The sequence below is a fragment of the Cavia porcellus genome, unplaced genomic scaffold (genome assembly GCF_034190915.1).
Source record: "Cavia porcellus strain 051 isolate PalLab524CR breed Dunkin Hartley unplaced genomic scaffold, mCavPor4.1 scaffold_13, whole genome shotgun sequence".
Taxonomy (NCBI): Eukaryota; Metazoa; Chordata; class Mammalia; order Rodentia; family Caviidae; genus Cavia; species Cavia porcellus.
Genome location: NW_026947496.1, coordinates 49,224,875 through 49,243,918, shown reverse-complemented (window position 1 = coordinate 49,243,918; position 19,044 = coordinate 49,224,875). Strand labels below are relative to the sequence as shown.

Sequence of the window (19,044 nt, the reverse complement as noted above, 5' to 3'; positions counted from 1 at the left end):
TACAATTAAGGATTAGTGATAAGAATTTTAAGAAGATATTTGTGGGAACAGGGGCAGGATGTATGTGGAGAGATGTGTGATTTGGGATTTAGGAAAGTCATGAGGTTGTAAAGATCTGTTCATATATTTGTGCTCCTGTATGGTAAAGAGGAGACAAGGGAAGACAAGATGCTAGGTAAAATAGAGAGGAGCACACAAAGAAATAAACGAGCAGAGAATAAAAAGTTAACATGAGAGAAGATGAGAATGACTGGGAGAGCAGAATATAAGTGAAAAAAACCTCAAAAGAAGAAATTTAAAAGTGAGAGAAACAATAAAAAAGTAAGCAAATAGTATTGTCACAATAGCTAGTATCAAAGAAAAGGAATAGGGAGAAGAGGAGGGAGGGAAATAAGGGAGGGAGGGAAGAAAGGGAGGGAGGGAGAGAGTAAGTAAATCAAAGCAAATAAAGAAAAGGAAAAAAAGTACAGTAACCAAAAAAAAAAAAAAAAAAAAACCAGACAGCACCCAGACACTTGAACCACGTGACCGCTATGCCATAAAGCCTGAGCATCCACACAGTTCTCTTGGTGTGACTGCAGGCAGCCTCATCACTGTCCCGTCTTTCCCATTGCACTGCTAACCTGAGCAGATCTCAGGAATACTTCCGTCAGTCAGGAGGCAGAGTCTGCCACATTATCCTGACTTGGCTTAGAGACTCTCTACCCAAACTCCTCTCTCTGACCAGAGCTAGTGGTAGGTGCCGGAGGAAAGCACTGGGGAGGATTCTACAGAGATTCAGCATTCTCCACTGTTTGAAGGTGGATGCTGAGGCAAATGGGTCTATATGCAGAGTCAAGTGTTAGAGGGGGATGATAATGACAAGATGCCAGAACATGCAGAAGTCTAGCCTATGCAGTGCTCATTTATTCCCTTGGGCTATGTGGGATGGGCTCATGACAGCCGTCCCCTGGAGAAGTGAGGGCCTTGGAGTGGTGCAGATCAGCTGTAGCAGGAACATTTCACCCTTTTAACTATCTAATACTTGGCTTGATCTGCATGTATCATCTTTCAAATTAATATTCTATGTCAGGGTATAAACCCCTCCCCCACTTCAAAGTACCTTGTGTTCAATGAATCTTCTCTGAGTAATCTGATACAATTCCTCCTCTAGTCAGCCACACTGGATCCTTCCCTGGCAAGATGTATTCTCATCCCAGGGTCTTCCCTTTTTTTCTCTGCTTCCTGGCCACCATGTGGTAGACAGCTTTCCTTCTTCCATGCTGTTTCTGCCTTGGAACCAGCTGACAGGGACTGAATCCACCAAAACTGTGAGCCAAAATAAACACCTCTTTTTAAATTGTGGATACAGAGCATTTTGCCTCTGAGCAAAAAGTGCCTAATATACCTCTACATGTCCATGTGTTGAAGGTTTGGTAGCCAGCCTGTGGCACTTTAGGAAGGGGCAAAACTTTTCAGAGGCATGGGCCTACTAGAAAGGAGTTAGTCTTTGGGGGCATACTTTCAAATGAGGTATTTCCTTACTCTTTGTTTCCTGGCCACCGTGAGATGAGCAGCTTTGCTCTACATGTGCCCCCCACTGTGGTGTGCTATCTCATCACAAGCCCAAGGGCTTGAAGCCAAGTGACCAAGGATGAAATCCTCGGAAAGCATAGCCCTTTCTTTTAAGTCGTTCATCTCAAGTATTTTGTCACAATGATTGAAAGGCAGATACACATCAGATTCTTGCTTTAGGTTGGACAATATGGATAGAGTAAGAAAACAAATGAAGGAGACAGGAGACAATGAGAGAGAACAGTAATAGTAAGTAGTAAGTAGTTTTCTTGGGAGACAACATTGGTCAAGGAATGAAGTAGTAAGACAAAGAAAGAAAGAAAAGACAGCCAATAACATTTCACATTCAAGGAAGTTACCACTGTGGGTGCCTGGAGCTCAGTCCTTCAGGGAGCTTCAGAGATATCCCACTTGAAGGAGGGGAGCAGGAATATTTAAATATATCCAGGTAAGGGATGCTTCTAGGAGACATGTGTGCCCTTGTCATAGAGGAGGTACAGAACAGTTACTGGACTTGCCCAAGGCCATACTGCCTTCAGTGGTCAGCAAGGATTCAAACTCTGCTTGAGTCTAAAGACTTTACTTTCTATGACATCGGGGTACCTCTCCTGAACAAGCTAACTGGTGAATAAAAGAATTAATGAACATGGGTTTAAGGAAGGAACATCTCTGGTTAATTCCATTATGATGAAAATACTAGTTGGGGTTGAATGTAGCTCACCGGTGCAGCATATGCTTAGCATGCATATGGCCCTGGGTTCAATCTTCAGCACCAAAAACAAACAAACAAACAAACAAACAAAAACTGCTCTGTGAATTATCTGTTCTTTGATATTAAATTTATAATATAAAATTTACATACAAAACAGTAAAATACCAAGGAATGTTAGTTTTGATGATTCCAAAGACATCTCAAGGGCCCTTGGGGCTGCCCCTTGGTGTTCCCCACTTGGCATCCTGGATAACCCAGAGCTGATATAGAGTCATCCCCACAGCCTGTCCAGCTGCAATGCAATTCTCATACACAGGGAGGTGTTCAACATTACTGTGAATCCTGCAAAATCAGTGGATCCTAATTGGTGCAGTTCACTGTCTCACCCAACCCCAGGCCCCAATGATGAAGCCTTAATACATTCTGACTTAGAGCCATCAGGAAGGAAGGCAACACTATCATTAGGAACCAACCTGTAATTGACAAAACCATGAGGATGAGCATACATTTCATGGTTCAATGGTGCCAGTAACTTGCACTTTACTTGGACTTTGAACACATGCTCATATCTACATTACATCATGATGACAGGCCTAAGAAGCAGGCAAAACATGCATTTCGATTGCTCTTTTCAGATGAAAAACAGGCTTGTCTACCAGTGTCTGGCAGTGTCAGACATAGAAGTCTAGGTGCACCCCTGCCTAATTAGAAAACCCTCCACCACAAGACTTCCACTCCCAAACTGCCTAAAGGCAATAGCCGGTAGGACTTATGGCTTCCTCCAGCTTGGATTTTACAGTGGCCTCTGGAGGCAGGTGGGAATGTCAGGAGCAGCTTCCTGGACCTAGCAGAGCCTTGTCCCAGCTCATGTGCACCCAGCTTCCATTGCTCCTGTGGGCCTGGCTTGCTGCACTCCTCAGGAACAGCTGGGAACTCCCCTCAGCACCTGATCCGAAAGACCTAAGGAAATTGACCCTGACACTAAAGATAGGTTTAGCTGACTGCACACTGAGAAGGAGCTGGCAAAGGAAAAAGGATTTGAAGCCAGCCAATTTCAGGGTATGTGAGAAAGCCCAGTTCCCTCACAGGATATGGATTTTTCTTCCCAATGCCCTGCAAAAGGCCCAGCGGCCTGGGTTATGTTCATGTTTGGAGGATAACAGTATATGAAGAAGACAAAGAAATGTCAATACAGGACCACAGAACATGTGGTGCATGCATTAAATATATTTATGGAATATATTAATCCTTATGTAAAACAATAACCTCGAATTAGATCATTGGAGGAATTATAAAAGTTATTTTTGTAAGGTGATAGAGGCCGAACCCAGGGACTCATGCATGCTAGGAAAGCACTCTAATAACTGAGCTAAATATCCCATCCCTTCTGTATCACACTAAAAGTCATATAGTAAAAGGATGGGAGATTTTAACTTGTAAAATGTCTTTTACTTCCTGAGCTGAAAGTGAAATCTCAGCTGTCCATTGCTGAGGCTCACCTCATTTGCCATGAACACTAAAATTCTATGCTTGTGTTTGAAATTTACAAGACGATAAACTGGGGAGATGACTTTAGTGGTATTTAATGACATCAGGACTGCATATGTAAAAATAAGATCCTGGCATGGGTCACATGTTTGTAATTCCAGCACTCAGGAAGTAGAGGCTGGAGGATTGCCACAAGTTCAAGGCAAGCCTGGGCTACATAGTGAGTTCAAGGCCAGCCTAAACTACATAGCAAGACTCTGTCTAAAAAAAAAAAAATTCAAACAAACAAAAAAGGTTAATATGGTCAATTTTATGCTAAGTATATTTTTCCCACAATTTTTTTTTTTTTTTTTTTTTTTTTTTTGTGGTTCTGGGAACTGACACAGGGCCTCATGTGTGATAGGCAAGTGTTCCACCATTAAGCTACACCTGCAGCCCACAGTTAGTAGTTCTGATAATTACCTCTCTCCTGATTTCATCTCACTACCACTTTGCCTTGGGCTCCAATTCACATGTGTGTATGTGCATGGTGGGTATGTGTATGTGTGTGTATGCACATTTTTGTACTTGCAAGAGGCAGGGTCTCACTATGGTGCTTAGGTTGGACCCGAACATCTGAGCTCCAGCAATACTTCCACCTCAATCTCCCAAACAACAGAACTATAAGTGAATACTACTATGCCCAGCTTTTGTATTTCATTTTTAAACTACCTTAAACCCTCTCTTAACATGGTGAAACATGAATTCATTTTAAAATCACAAAAAATCAGTGATAAAATTACCTATCATATTGACAGTCTGATAGTAAGTCACCTCTGGAAGAGATGCACCACTGTGATGTTGGGGATTAAAGCTTCCTTTATCCCCCACACCCCATGGTGCTGCCCATACCAGCAGGGTTAGAAGATGTTCTCTGCCATGTCCACTGAGCCTGCTTCCAGCTAGCCCAGGGCAACAGCATGAGGCCCTTCTGAAGCATTTGTGTCAGAAGGTGCACTGATCGTGTCCACTCACTTTCTGTTGACTGGAACTTGGCTTCATGCCACTTGGAGGTAAATGAGGCTTGGAAATCTTGTCTTTCTCCTGGGCAGCCACATGCCCAGGTAAAATGTGATGGTCCTATGACTTAAGCAGGGAACAAAGAAAATGAAAATAGGTCATAACTAACATTCCTACATTTTATAGTCTCCAGGAAATTCTTGAAGGGGAAGAGATTAGAATCTAGAAGTATGATTTTGTGCATCTAAACCAGAGATCCCAAGTACAACTGCAGTGGGGCATCCCAGCTAAGACCAAGCTCTTTGTTCATTTGTCTGAGGAAGCATCTTCTCTCCTCTGTTTGGGTCTGAATGGGCTTGTATTAAGGCTTTTGTCCACTCTTCTGCCATGAAGGGATGCTTACAGGAAGCTGGGGTTGGCCCCATGGGGATTCTGATAGGCTTCTACCTCTGGCTGGGAAGAGAGTGATAGGACTTGCCCAGTGCCTAGGGAAGCTACGTTCCTTTGGATGTCAGTTCTGGTGTGTTTGAGGCTCAACGACCAGAGTCTAGGAAAGGAACAACTGAGGTGCACTGTTCCATGCTAAGGCAAGTCCACTTATGCAGAAGCAAAAGAAAAGACTTCCTTCCAGCAAAGAAGCTGTATCTATCATCAGCCATCCCAGGATATATCAACTCTGAGGTAGTAAAGAGCCTGAAAGGTTCATTTATTACCCTCTGTGAGCAAAATGAACTGAGCCTGGACAAGCCTGGAACCCTCAGTGGGGTGATCTGGCCCCTGCTCAGAGGTAGGTGGGAAACAGATTACATGATGCCCCTGTGGCATGGGTTTGGATTTTGGGGCTCTGAGAAGCCACACAGAATGGAAATGTCATATTTAATTGACCTTTAAGAAGATCTATGAAGCTGGCACTGTAATCCTGGCACTTCTAAGCTACAGGTGAAGGACCACAAATTCAAGTACTACCTAGGCAACTTAATGAGACCCCATCTCAAAATAAGAGGGGCTAAGGATGTAGCTCAGTTATGGAGTATTCTTAGATTTGATCCCCAGCATACACACACACACACACACACACACACACACACACACACACACATATCTTATGAGAAGTTGCAGCCTCATCATAGCAATGCACAGCAGAGTAAATATGTGGGAGAAAGTGAGGTAACAGTGGATGGGTTGCATTGCAGTGTTTGGGACCTACAGCATGGGGATGCAGGAGGGAGGCCTTGGCTCCCATGGACGAGGGTATAAGAAAGACAGAGGCTCTGCAAGAGCTAAGAGGGAGCCTCAAGGAACAGGACAAATGTAAGAGCACTGCCTCAGGTCTGAGATACCAGGCAGGGAATTCTGCAGTCACTGAGCTGCAACATAGTCCAGGCTTTCTACCCCCCAAATGTGTGTCTTCCTATATTTCCTGGGGGTCATCCCTCTTATTTTGAGATGGGGGTCTCACTAAGTTGCCTAGGTAGTACTTGAATTTGTGACCCTCCTGCCTTAGCTTTACAAAATGCAAGCATTACAGGCATGTACCACTTTGCCTGGCTTCAAAGACCTTCTTAAAGCTCAGTGGAGAATGACAATTGCTGCTCTGTATGGCTACTCAGAGCCCTAGAACCCAGACTGGTGCCAGGCTCCATGGAGGGCATTGCTATGTTTCAATACCTGCTTTGTGGAGGCCTGAGTGATTACATGCATTTCCTTCCATGAGCTCATAGGTAGTCTGGCTCTCCCAAGTCCACGCAACACGGCTTTTGCTGAGGGCTCAGGGTGACTACGGGGCTCTCAGGAGTACTCTAGACAGAGTGGAGACACATGGAGGAGGTTGCCTCTACTCAGAACCTTTATTTTCCCTGTGGCCCATTCCTCTGTCTGCATGGGCCACTTCTGATTTCTCATAGTATCTCCCAAATGGTGCAGATGGGGCAACAGGTGGGTGGGCTTTAGTGGCTGCTGGAGGGTGGGGGGAGGCTGTGCACCTCAGATAGTAGGGGACACCTTGGTCTTCCCTAAGGAGGCAGGTCGGGGTTGTGCAGGATGAGGAACACCATGGAGACTTGGTCTTCTTTCTTGCAGAGATCCTTCTTCAGTACTCGAAAGTGACTGTCTTGATCCGCAGGTATTCATTCAGGGCTGCCTCTCCTGTAAGATAAATGGGGCAGCACATTGTTTTAGATGCAATGCATGTACTATCTCATGGTGTCCCAGAAACAACCGCATGGGGGTGACGATGGCTCACTCTACTCACGACTGAGAAAGTGATGCTTAGGTATGCAGGGCCAGGATTCAAGTGCAGGTATGGCTGCAAACTCAATCTGGAATAACTGTTCTAGAACCTAGTGCAGCTCCTGATCCACTGTGCTAGGGGAAAGTGGGGGAGGGAAGCTGAGAGAGACTGTCTTTGTATTTCCTGGTGGCTCACTTCCTCCCCATTGCTGCCACTGTTACCTCCAGATCAAGCCTTGGCTGGGGAAGGGGAGGCTCTGCGGGTCTCTGGAGGACTCTGAAACTTGACATTACTTTGTGGCTGGTGCATCTCAGTCCCACGACAATGTGTGTGGTCCTGAGCTGCCTGAGAGCTCCCCATCAGTTGTAGCTGCCCCCAGGAGTGGTGCTCCCCCAAAAGCTGCTGCTGTGCATTACTCTGTATCTCTGGGAAAAGGGTCCAATGTGACCATGATCTTATCCTTGGGCATCCACAGCAATTCCTGGATGGTGATGGGCTTTGTGGATTCTTATTCAGGAAGGTGTCATGGAAAGAGGCAGAGGAGGCAGCCAACGAGGACAGTGGGCACATCTGATCTGCATGTATGTGCCCTGACACAGGTGACTGTGCACATGTGTTGGGCTTGAAGTGGGAAATTGAGGCACCTGGGGCTCCTGCAGGGCCTGAAAGATGGGAGCTTTCAAACAGCACCCTAGGATTCCAGTCTCAGTTTGATCCTCCCTGCAATCCTGAGAGGCACAGGAGTCTGAGGAGAGAAGCCATGGCCCCTTAGCACTTGGCTTGCCTCAGACCTTGCCAGCCTTGCCCGTCCGACTCTAGTCCCCAGCTGTCAGCTTCCACAGTGGCAGGTGGGAGACAGTAGAATGAGCAGCCCAGGGAAAGAATGATCGATGCTGAGCCATGCTCGCTCCTCCCAGTATGTGGGGCACGGGCTTGGCCTGTGTGAGCTGGAGCCCCTTAGTGATATCATCCCTACCCTGGACGACTGAGAACATTCATTAGTACCTGCAGCTCCCTTTTCTTTTGAGGCTAAAACTGGGTCCTGACCATGGCCTCTAGGGCTCCCCATGAGGGCACTGCTGCCTTTCAGGCCTCCTGTCCTCCCTGCCCTCACACACACCAACTACTCAGCCCTCTCTGCAGCTCCGAGACCAAAATTGGTTCCCTCTGCTTTAAACACATCCCTGGACCTCCAGGTTTATGGCTGACTCCACCTCATCATGCAGGTCTTGGAGCAATGTCTCCTCCATACATGGGTCCCCTCAGTAGAGTCTAGTCCCAGGTTATGTTTCCTGCCCTCTCCTTAGCAGTCTTGTTTCACAATATCTCATTCACCAACTAAACTATTGCTTATCTCTGCCAAGTAAGAAGTAATCACCTAGTCACACTGTTCAGGGTGACACCCAGCACCTGGGAAGGGCCTGGCACTCAGTGACAGAAGTTCATTGAATGAATATTTAAAAGCAACCCTGCAGGCAGGATTAGGTTACCCAAATCTTTGCCAAATCCAGATTGCTTGAATCCTCCAAAGGGAGCAGCCACATCAGTCTTGTTGTATGTGTTGACAAACACAGTGCCTGCTTCAAGCTTGTCGCTTACATACAGGGCCTTGTTTATATCCCGGGTGAAGACTCCAGAGGCAAGGCCAAATTCTGTAGCATTGGCCCGAGACAGCACTGTGTCCACATCCCTGTGGAGAAAACCCAAGAACTCCCTGAGAGAAGTTTCAGAGAGGGCTCAGCCCTGGACACAAGATGAAGAAAGACCAGCGTCTCTTCCCCCAAAGCTGAGCCAAGCCCACTCCAAGTTCCTTGCCACACAAGGTCTAAAAAGGTGAAAAAGTGCTAGGGCTAAAATAGATCTGAGGAGACAGAGGGCAGAATAGAGAAGGACAGAGAATGTCAGTGAGGAGGAGAGCTGGGTGTGGTGACGTACACTTACAGTCCAGCTACTCAGTAGGCTGAGGGAAGAGGTTTGCTTGAGCCCAAGATTTGAAGATCAGTCTGGGAAGAACAGCAAGACCTCATCTCAAAAATGAAAGGAGAGAGGGAGGAAAAAAGGAGGAAAAGGAAGGGAGGGGAAAGGGAAGGACGTGAACAAGCAGGGACAGAATTTCAAAGAGTTGACCGCCCAGGACCCTGGGGTTACTGGGACAGAGCCCACCACACATGGGAAGGCAAAGGTGAGCCCTCAGGTTGGGCATTCACCGGACAGCGGAGACTGAAAACCTGTTGACTATCTGTAGGTGGCAGTAATGGCTGCTGTTGTAATGAAATCAGCCGATACTGACAATTTCAGTGGTGTGGCAGTAAAGCTCAGGATGAGGTGCCATTCTGCAATTTGCTCAGCCTGAACAACCACAGCCAGAGAAGAAGCTGGGGATGGCAGAGGGCGTTCGAACTGCTGCTGCACCTGCCACTGCAAATGCGGGGCTATTCCTTCCCACTAACTCGGGTCAGCCCCGAAGGGCTGCTAGGATGTGGTGGAAGAGACGCTCTGCAGGTTCTGAGGGCAGATGGTGAGGGGCCTTGCAGTCTCTAACTGGTCTCTGGAGTCGGGTGCCAGGCCAAAGACAGCCTGCAGGGAGGCCCTGAGCCAAGATGGGCACAGCCGTTTAGAAATGGCACAGGGCAGTGATGGGTTCATCCACCCAACCCTGACCAAACTGCAGATTCACAGGAGAACAGATTACTGTTGCTATTCTCAGCCACTCAGTTTAGGGATGGCTTAGTGCAGGGCAATATGCCGCCAGAACAGAAGCTAACAGACACATTCAGGGAGGCACACAGGGACAGGAGAGGACGGGACAGCAGGAAAATGACTGTTGCTTAAAGTGAGACCGGAAGCCTTCCTCATCACCAAGGGCACCTCACAAGGGATCGGGCCCTCAGTGGCTAAGGAAGCCTCCAGCACAGGCTGTGTTCCTAGATTCTTCCCTGTCCGAATTTTCTTGGATGTCCATGGCCACCTCCTAAAGCTCATACAAAACCCCCAGTAATGCACAGAAAAGAATCAGCCCCTCGAGGAATGTAAGCAGATTTCCTACCCATCAGCAAACCGAGAGATGATCATGATGGGCCCAAAGGACTCTTCCTTGGCTATGAACATGTGGTCCTCCACGTCCGTGAAAACAGTTGGCTCAAAGAAGAAACCTGCAGGGGAGACAAGCTTGTGGCATGCAGGCGGGTGCAGTACCTGACTGGTCCAGCATCCTGCTCATGGCCAGGGCCGGGGTCACACCAGCCACTGTGCAGCTGTCTCACTCTGGAAATGGAATGTTGTGGCATCTATGCGATCGATGAATGCCAACATCTGTGAGTGGACTTCCTACCATATTATGTGACCCTCACAACCCTTTGAACTAAATGCAGCATATGACTGTATTTGGGGGGAGGTGGGTACTGGAGATCAAACTCATTACCTTGTACTTTCCAGGCAAGTGCTTGTGTCACTGAGCTATATCTCTGGCCTATGTATTTTAGTAGATTTATAAATAATGTTTTAACATTAATTACAATTTTTAAGATGTGAATTGTGTAGAAATGCTTAATGGTTTATAAGGAATGCCAAATATTCACTCAACAATTATGCACTGCTGGCTATCAGGCACTAGAGCACTGGATTGCATAAATACAAGGTGGCCTATTTCTCCACCTGCCCCTCCCCACTTCCTCTGTACCCTAGGTTGCTCTGGGTCCTGACATTAGGCCCAGGCTTCCCTGTCTTCTGCCTTCCAGTTGAGTGTGCTCTTCACTGGGTTTCAGAAACTCTCTGCCCTCCTTGAGTTCCTTTAGGTTAGGTGATGGAGGTCTTGTTCCTGGTTTCTGGGGATTACACTGTCTCTTGCCCTGCTCTGTGTCTTCATTATACTTTCTTCCACAGACCCACAAGCCCTGCTAGAACCCTAGTGATGCCGTCCCTGGCTTCAGGAATTCCTGTCTGGGGGCACAGAGGGCAAGAGAACATGAGAAGCATTTGGGTACACAGACAAAAAGTGTGAATTTGCCACTGCAGAAGGAGGGGTCCTTGCTGAAGTGTTTGAAGACTGGAGAGAGATAACCGGCATGCTTGCAATTGTGTAAGTAAAGGGTTAGTTGGAGTTTTTGAGCTCAGGAGACTGCTCTGATGGCTTCCACGAAGCCAAATACAGAAAGCCAGTGCAAAGTGGTGGGGATGCAGAAGCAAGGTTCTGGAACACACCCACATTTAACAGAACCAGAAATTAATTTAAAATAGTCATAAAAATTAATTTAAAAGTCATAAAAATAGTCAAAAAATAGTCATGAGAAAAGATGCTGGGATTTCTATTTCTTTCCTGCCCTCTCCATGCCACCAATTAACTGAGAAATTGTTCAAGGTTTATGATGAGGCATGTAGGAGCGGATAGAGAAGACAGATAGGCCACCCATTCCCATGGCGCAGGCAGTGCAAGCGGAAGGAGCCCACAGGGCCCATCCTGTGGCTCCTGCTCCCTGGCACAGGTGACTTGACCAGAGAGGAGTCTAGAGAAGCAGGTGTGTGTGTCTCTGGAGTCACATTGGCTACTATGATGACTCCTACATTTGAAGTTCCTGAAGACAGCAGATGGTGGTGTTGATCTGACAGCTGGCTGTGTGCTCAGGAGCCTGGGATGGGGTGGAAGTTTGAGACTTACGTATAGATAGGACATGAGCCAGTGCAGGGGATGAAGCTCTCCAGGCAACAGATTTGCCTTCGGAGACACAAAAAGCTAAGGACAGACCTGGGGATGGACCTGGGGACACATACGCATCAAAGGGGCAGATGCAAATGGAGTTTCTGCCAAAGAGCCACAGCTGAAAAGTAACAACCAAAGAGACAATCCTGAGCTCATGTGTCACAGAAGCCATGGGAAGAGAGAATTATAAGGACACTTATAACAATGGCAAATCAAAGTCCATACAGTACAGATTAAACCCAGCCCCAAATAGTGTTTACAGTTCCTCCTTCACTAGTCCCACATCTGGATCTAGCAGGTATCCAAAGAGCCAAGGCCCAGCCCAGCTAAGCATCCATTTGGGGCCTATGGCCTGGAGATGTGAGGTACCCGGCTATTAGTAATTTCCAGCAAGAGTTGGGCCAGCAATCAGAGGCCATGGTACTGGTTGCCTCAGTTTACCCAAGTGAGCTGGGAATGCTCTGACCGACCTGGCCGAGGTACTTGATTCCCACCATAGACCAGCGTGGCCCCCTCTTTTGTGCCACGCTGGCAATATTCCAGCAGCTTTGTTAGGTGGGCTTGGTGGTTCTGTGGCCCGTGGTTGGTGTCTCTGTCAAGAGGATTGCCAATCTTCATCTTCTTCACCTCTTCCACCTGCAGAAGATACTTCAGTCAGGTCTAGCTCAGATGCCACCTGTTTCTGTTGTGACATCACCTGGTCCATCTCCTACATTTGCATTTTTGTATCTACTACAGATCTCTGAAGATAGTATATTCCAACTCTTAAAGTTTTTCAATTCTAGATCCAAATCCACATTCTAAGCTGAAACCCCAGATGTCTTATATGTGGAAAGGTATAAAAGTCTCTGGAGGGAGCTCCAAGCCTAATGACAGATGGGCAGTGGGGTAGAGGTGTGCAGGGGTGAGGCTAACCAGAAGAGAGGAGCAGGTGTCCGTGACCATGGTGGGGGTAGCTGATATTAGTCCTGCCTCCAGCTACACAGATCTTCAGGAACTATTTGTCCTAGGGACTCTAGGATCATGTGTGCATCAGGCAAGTGCTCTACCACTGAGCCACACCTCTGGCTTACAGGCCCTTTTCAATTATGACAACAATTTTTGGTTATGTCAATTTATGCCATGGGGGTTCCAGTTTCTTGATGAACTGATGCAAACTAGTGAAGACTCAGTACCCCTACAAGTTCCCTGACTCCGGTAGCTGGTGCCCAATCAGAGAATGGCCTAGGCCCACTACACTCAGCTATACTTCTCCTCCTCTGACCCCCCTCCATCTCCCCAGGCTATGATCCTATTGAATGACAGCTCTGAGACCTTGGGGCAGGACTTACCACTTTCTGCACGAACTGGTCATGGATAGAGTTCTCTACAAAGAGACGCCCTGCTGCAATGCAGTTCTCCCCTTTGTTGAAGAAGACAGAGCTCATCCCCTTCAGAGAATGGACAAAAATATTGGGTTAAAAGCCCTCCAGGGCTCCTGCTGTAGCTCTAGCAGAGTTGTCACCCATCTCATTGGAAGGGGAGGTGTGCCTGTGTCCTGTTGTCTTCCTGCAGGCAGGCTCAGCTAGCATTGGTGCAGGTGTCCTATTCAATCCTCAGAGGTGACAGTATGGGAAGTTGGACACGAAGGCAAGTCATGCCATGAGAAGGAGATAAAATTGGACCCTCAGTCCCATTGCTGAAGGATGAGGCCACTGTCCACACAGTAGATGAGAGAGGACAAGAGAGTGAACTTTAGCGCACCTGGGAGCTGACTGGAGAGATGCTAGGCAGTGTGTGTGGGAGGTAGAAGAAGGGTGACTGCATTGAGAGTTGGGCAGAGGCAATGACAAGCTTCGCTTGAGTAAGGCCAGGGAAGGGCAGTCAGGCCTGGGGATCCCTGCTAGGAGTTCAGAACAAACACTCTCAGAACAGGCTTCCAGAAATCTGGCCAGCCCTCTGAGAGAGGCCATGGGAGGAAGGAAGACCAGGGCTAGCCCACCTCCCCTGAAGCTGGTATTGTCATCTTGTAACAGGGTTCAGGCCTACTTAGAGGCCAATAGCATTGGCCTTAGTGGGACTTAGGGGCTAGTGGAGGTGCTTATTTGAGCATCTGGTTGAAAGTGGCTGTTCATATCTGCTCTTGCAGGAGAGCAGGGGAGAGAAGACCAAGGCACAGAAATGACAACATTAATGGAAAGAAGAGACCCCACATTTCCTGGGTAGGTGCCACGCACAGTCACTGTTCTAAGCCCTGCAGATGTCAATCCCTGCAGCAGCAGTAGGAAGTGGGTGGCATCCTGGCCCCCTCACACAAGTAGGAGCACACAAGCCCAGCAGGATGAAGCAACTTGCCCATGGTCATTCAGTGAGTCAGTGGTGAAGCCAAGTGTCTGTGCACATGGTTTCCAGCATAGAAGTCACCACCATCAGCAGGGTCATGCTCAGGGTCATGCTCAGGGTCATGCTCAGGTTCTTTCCTTTCAGATAGAAAAGGAAACCACACTTTCTCCAGATAGAACCTGGATCCTATGTTCAACTTATGCATCTGCTTCCAATGGTCGTGATGGCTATGAAACCTCTTGGAGAATTTGTTTTGAAACACTTAAGTCCCCTTCCTGCTATGCTATGTTTATGGTGACATAATGAGCTCACGTCCATTGAGGCTAAACTAATGATGGAACTTTGTTGTCAGAGAAAGGTTCTCCCATCTCCCCCGTCCTTGGAACCCTTGGCTGTCCATATCCCTCCATTTGTCCCCATCCAACCTTCCACTCCATCCCAAGGCCCAACTTTTACCATCTGCACAGCCTTGTTGAGGTCACAGTCAGCAAAGATGATGAGGGGTGACTTCCCACCCAGCTCCAGGGAAACCTTCTTCACGTTACTTATGGCACAGCTGAAAGGAACAAAGCGTACTACACCACAAAGAACAAGACTGGAGAACAAGACTTCACTCCAACCCCACCCTCAGCCACTTTTTTATTCCACTGACACGGAAAGATGAGGCTAGCTCTCACTGCCCCTGTCCTCATCTTCTGGTCTGTTTTCCCTTAAGATGCTTGCACCTTGGATTTCTTACTTCCCTCAGGCCCCTGCTACAATGTTTTCTTCCCAGGGGTGCCTCTCTGATAGCTTCATACACAACCACTTGACCTTCCTATGTATCTACCAGCTCCTCTTTGCTTCACTATGTATCTACATCTGACCTCACCAACTAGAATTCAAGCCTCATGGCAGCTCATGTGGTTCTTATGACACCCTTATGAGTTACTGCCCATTTCCACACCCCTTCATCTGTCTGTCAGCCTTCTCTCCCACAGCTACCTGAGGCTTGCTCTGCAGCAGGCCTGTCCTATTGTAGGCTGCTCAAAATGAATTGGAGCAGCCCCCATCTGCACAGCCCGCAACATCAGCCTTTTCTGGCCCTGAAGGCTCACATTTGTGGTGGATTCTGAAGCAAAAAGGGGTTAAATGAGGTAATAGTACATTAGCATAGGAGCCAGGCTGCAGTAGCAGGTGGAGCTATGGGGGGCATGGGTGGGATCAGGGACTGCAACCCCTTCAGGTGGGGACTGGACCAGGGCTACTAAAGGGTACCAGACTCTGCTTTGGGAGACATAAGAGAAGATCTTAATACAAGAGCAGTCTCTATGGAACTGTCACACAGAGCTGGACTGTCCTAGAATGTCACATGGTGACCTTTAGGTGACTCTTAAAGCAGAAACAGAGACAAGCAGTCATGTGTGCTTAGAGGAAGGTGTCAGGGAGCCTGCAGCCTAGAGTGCTCAGCGCAGCTCCTAGCTCTCTTGTTTGCATCCATCACTCTAAGCGCAGAGCAGATGCTGAAACTCAGCCCTAGAAATTAAGCTGCAGTGGAACAAGGGTGAAGATGGAGACAGCTTTCCTAGGGCTACAGTAGCCACCTTGTGGTGTAGGCCTGCCTAACTCTCCAAGCTCATCAGAAGTATAGGCCAGAATCACTGAGCCTAGGAAATGACCTTCATGAAGCTTGTGGGGAAACTGAGGCCTGGGTTTGGCCCAGGTCATATCATGAATTAGTAACAGACTCAGGAATAAGCAGCCCCCAGTTAGTTCAAGGATGAAGTCTAAGGGATGAGAATTAAATGGATATTCCAAATGGGTTCTGTCCTTGGACGTACAGTAAAAGCCTCAAATACTATACATGTGTGTAATGGAAAATTTTTATTGGTAGCCTCATCAAAAGAAAATGGAAAAGAAACTGGGTAATTTTAATCCAAACATAATTGTCCCTTGGGATCTTTAGAAATGGTTACAGGAACCCTGTGGTTACGAAAATTCTTGGATGCTTAACTTGGATGCTTAAGTCTCTTTAAATAAAATGACATAATACTATAGTTGCATATGGTCAGCATATATCCTCCCATACATTTGAAATCGTCTTTCATTTACTTATAATAACTAATACAGTGGTACCCCTGATACTCATTGGTTCTGGGAGGTGCAATAGGTACAAGTATCGCTGGGGATTGAGCTCAGTGGCATAAGCGCCTGCCTTGCAAGCAGGCAGTCCTGAGTTCGATCCCTGGTACCGATAAAAATGAAAAAAAAGACAAAAAAAAATGACAAGTATCAAATAAATCGTTTTGCTTGGAAAAGGTTGCATGTTATGAGCAATTGACACTAAGTTTCAGCTTGTGAGTAAAATACCAAACAAATCACCATGAGTATTGGGACTAAATTTTTGCATCAAAATGTTCTGAGTACCAAGTGCAGTGAGTTTCAAAGCAGTCAAGTACTCACATATGACTGTACAATGTAAATTTTATGTAAAAATCTTCTATACTGTATTGGTTAGGGAATAATAACAAGAAAGAAAGCCTTATATGTTTAATACATTTTTCCGCGGAATATTCCCAATCTGTAGTTGTTTGAATGTGTGGATGTGGAACCTGCAGGCATAGATAGAGAGCCAGCTTGTAATAATATTTCATATAACTGATCAAAAATACTGCAATTTCAACTTGTCACCTATACTAGAGATTATGAATATTTTACCTTTCTGTGTGTGTTGTTTTTGAAATTACACCCATAGCACATCTCAATTCAGATGGGCCCCACTTTAAGTACACAACAGTATAGGGACTGTGAGCTCTGTGGGACCCGCAGTGGGTTCTTCAGTGCAGCCTCTAAGTCTCCCTAAGGGTCTGGGGAAAACAGACACACTGAGCGAGCATTTGAACTGAACATGGCCACTGTGGATAGCTGTGCACACTAAAGTTTGAGAAGCTGAACCTATCTCATGTGATAGCATTGTCTGTGTCCAGACACTGTGGCCTCTCTCCCTCTTCCTACCCCCATCCACTTACCTCTTCATGATGTGCTTTCCCACTTCGGTGGAGCCTGTGAACCCAATTTTCCTCACATCAGGATGGTCTGAGAGTCTCTGGCCGACCAGCGAGCCTGCAGGTGCAAGTGGGTGGGGAGGTCAGGGTGGCCCTAATGGTTTCAGAGAATGCACAAGCCCTGCCACCAGTCCCTCCCGTTCAGCTCTCTGCTGAGCTCCTTGCATGTTTAGTGTCCTTGTACTTGAAGCTCACTGGGTCTTGGTCCCTGTGAGGGGTGAACTGTGTCCTCTCAAATTCAAATTTTGAAGTCTGGACCTCCCAGTACTTCAGACCATGACTCTATTTGAAGACAGAGTCTTTAACAGCATAATTAAGTTAAAATGAGCTCATTAGGGTACCCTGTCCTAGTATAACTGGTGTGCTGAAAAGGAAAGGAGATTAAGATGCTTAGGTAAAAACAGAGGGATGACCATGGGAGGACACGAGGAGAAGACAGTATGCACAAGCCAAGGAAATAAGCCTTACAAAAAAGCAACTCTACCAGCACCTTGGACTTCCAGCCTCCCGGACTATAACAAAAACTTTCTCATGCTTAAGTCCCCAGTCTGTGGTACTTTGTATGATAGCCCTTCCAAACCTGTACACTGCCATGTGGCTTTCTACCTATTGGGGAAACACTATAAGCTAAGCAGACCTCACCAAAGAAGATATACAGATGGCAAGTAAGTATCTGAAAAATGCTGAGCTCACTGGCTCTTCAAGGGGTTTAGCAGGCATTCAAGGATGTCTAGTTGAGTTCAAGGGAGAATGTGGTGTCCTGAACATTATATATTCCAAAAGGCCCAGGCCCTGGGTGCAGCTGGCCATGGAGAGCCTTGATACATGGACTCTTCCTGCTTGGGATGCTCTGACTCCTGTCCCATACCTTCGTGCCCTCCCATTCCATTGATGGACCTTCATCCTGCTCTCAGGATGGCCAGTTCCTCTGCATGTATCAGGTCTCTTTCAGTGAGACTTCAAGGTGAGCGTCCCAGAAATCACTGCATCTAAACTTCACATAAACTCTCCCCTCTTAAGGCTTCTTCCTTAGTGGCTTTCTGACTCTTGTTCTCCTAGTTTGCTTCTTCTCCAACTGTTCTTTTTCCATCTCCTGTGCTTACTTAACCTTAAAATACCCTGCATCCCTAGGTCCATTCTGGGCATTCATCTCCTCTCCTCAGTTCAGAGGGCTTCCTCAGCTGATCTCAGCCAGGTCTTCAAATGTCATCTTCAGGTATGTCATCTCCTAAATCTACATCTCTGACCAAGCTTCTCTAGAATCTTGATCTATTTATCATTCTCTGCCCATTCGGCACCTGCACTTGGATGGCTTATAGGTTCTCAAATTCAACATGTTTGAAACTGGACTCTTAATCTTCCCTTAGCTCTGTTCCTCCTCCAGGGCACTCCATTCCAGTAAACAATCTCTCCCTGCAGCCAGTTTGTTTAAGACTTGACACTTTCCTTCCCCATTCTGTGAATCACCCGGGGGAGCAACCATCTGCCCATTTCCACTGCTCCTCTCTGCCTGCAGACTTATAAAACTCACATGCTCAGGTGTACCTGAAAGATTATTTTCTGGTTTGGTATGTCTGGAATGAGATCCTTGCATCCTCCCATTGTATCAAGTTGATGTTCTACCAATTATTTTGTTACTAATTCTAATCTACCACTCCTATTAAACCTCTATTTATGGGGGAAAATATTTGTAAAGATATAAATACTTATAAAGGACTTCTGTCCAAGACATATAAAATAAAGAACTCTTAAAACTCAGTAACAAGAAAACCACCCATTAAAAATAAGGCAAAAGGGATTTAGCTCAGTGGCATAAGCGCCTGCCTTGCAAGCAGGCAGTCATGAGTTCGATCCCCAGTACCGATAAAAAGGAAAAAGACCAAAAAAAGGCAAAAGATATGAATAGACGCCTTACCAAAGAAGATAAACAGACGGCAAGTAAGCATATCAAAAGTGCTCAGTATCATTTGTCATTAGGGAAATGCAACTTAAAACAACA

General features: G+C 46.7%; 1 protein-coding gene across 1 annotated transcript in view; it reads right to left on the bottom strand.

The window, feature by feature from the left end:
* Positions 1–6,581: 6,581 nt before the first annotated feature.
* The window catches only part of Aldh1l1 (aldehyde dehydrogenase 1 family member L1), a 70,512-nt gene continuing 58,049 nt past the window's right edge, over positions 6,582–19,044 (bottom strand). Inside the window, exons 18-24 of the mRNA XM_003473433.5 lie at positions 17,010–17,103; positions 14,458–14,557; positions 13,011–13,109; positions 12,150–12,315; positions 10,030–10,135; positions 8,474–8,673; positions 6,582–6,898 (exon numbers count right to left, since the gene is read on the bottom strand). Of these exons, the coding sequence (XP_003473481.1) occupies positions 6,843–6,898; positions 8,474–8,673; positions 10,030–10,135; positions 12,150–12,315; positions 13,011–13,109; positions 14,458–14,557; positions 17,010–17,103 (821 nt within the window). The 3' untranslated portion in view covers positions 6,582–6,842. The remainder of the gene's footprint in view (positions 6,899–8,473; positions 8,674–10,029; positions 10,136–12,149; positions 12,316–13,010; positions 13,110–14,457; positions 14,558–17,009; positions 17,104–19,044) is intronic.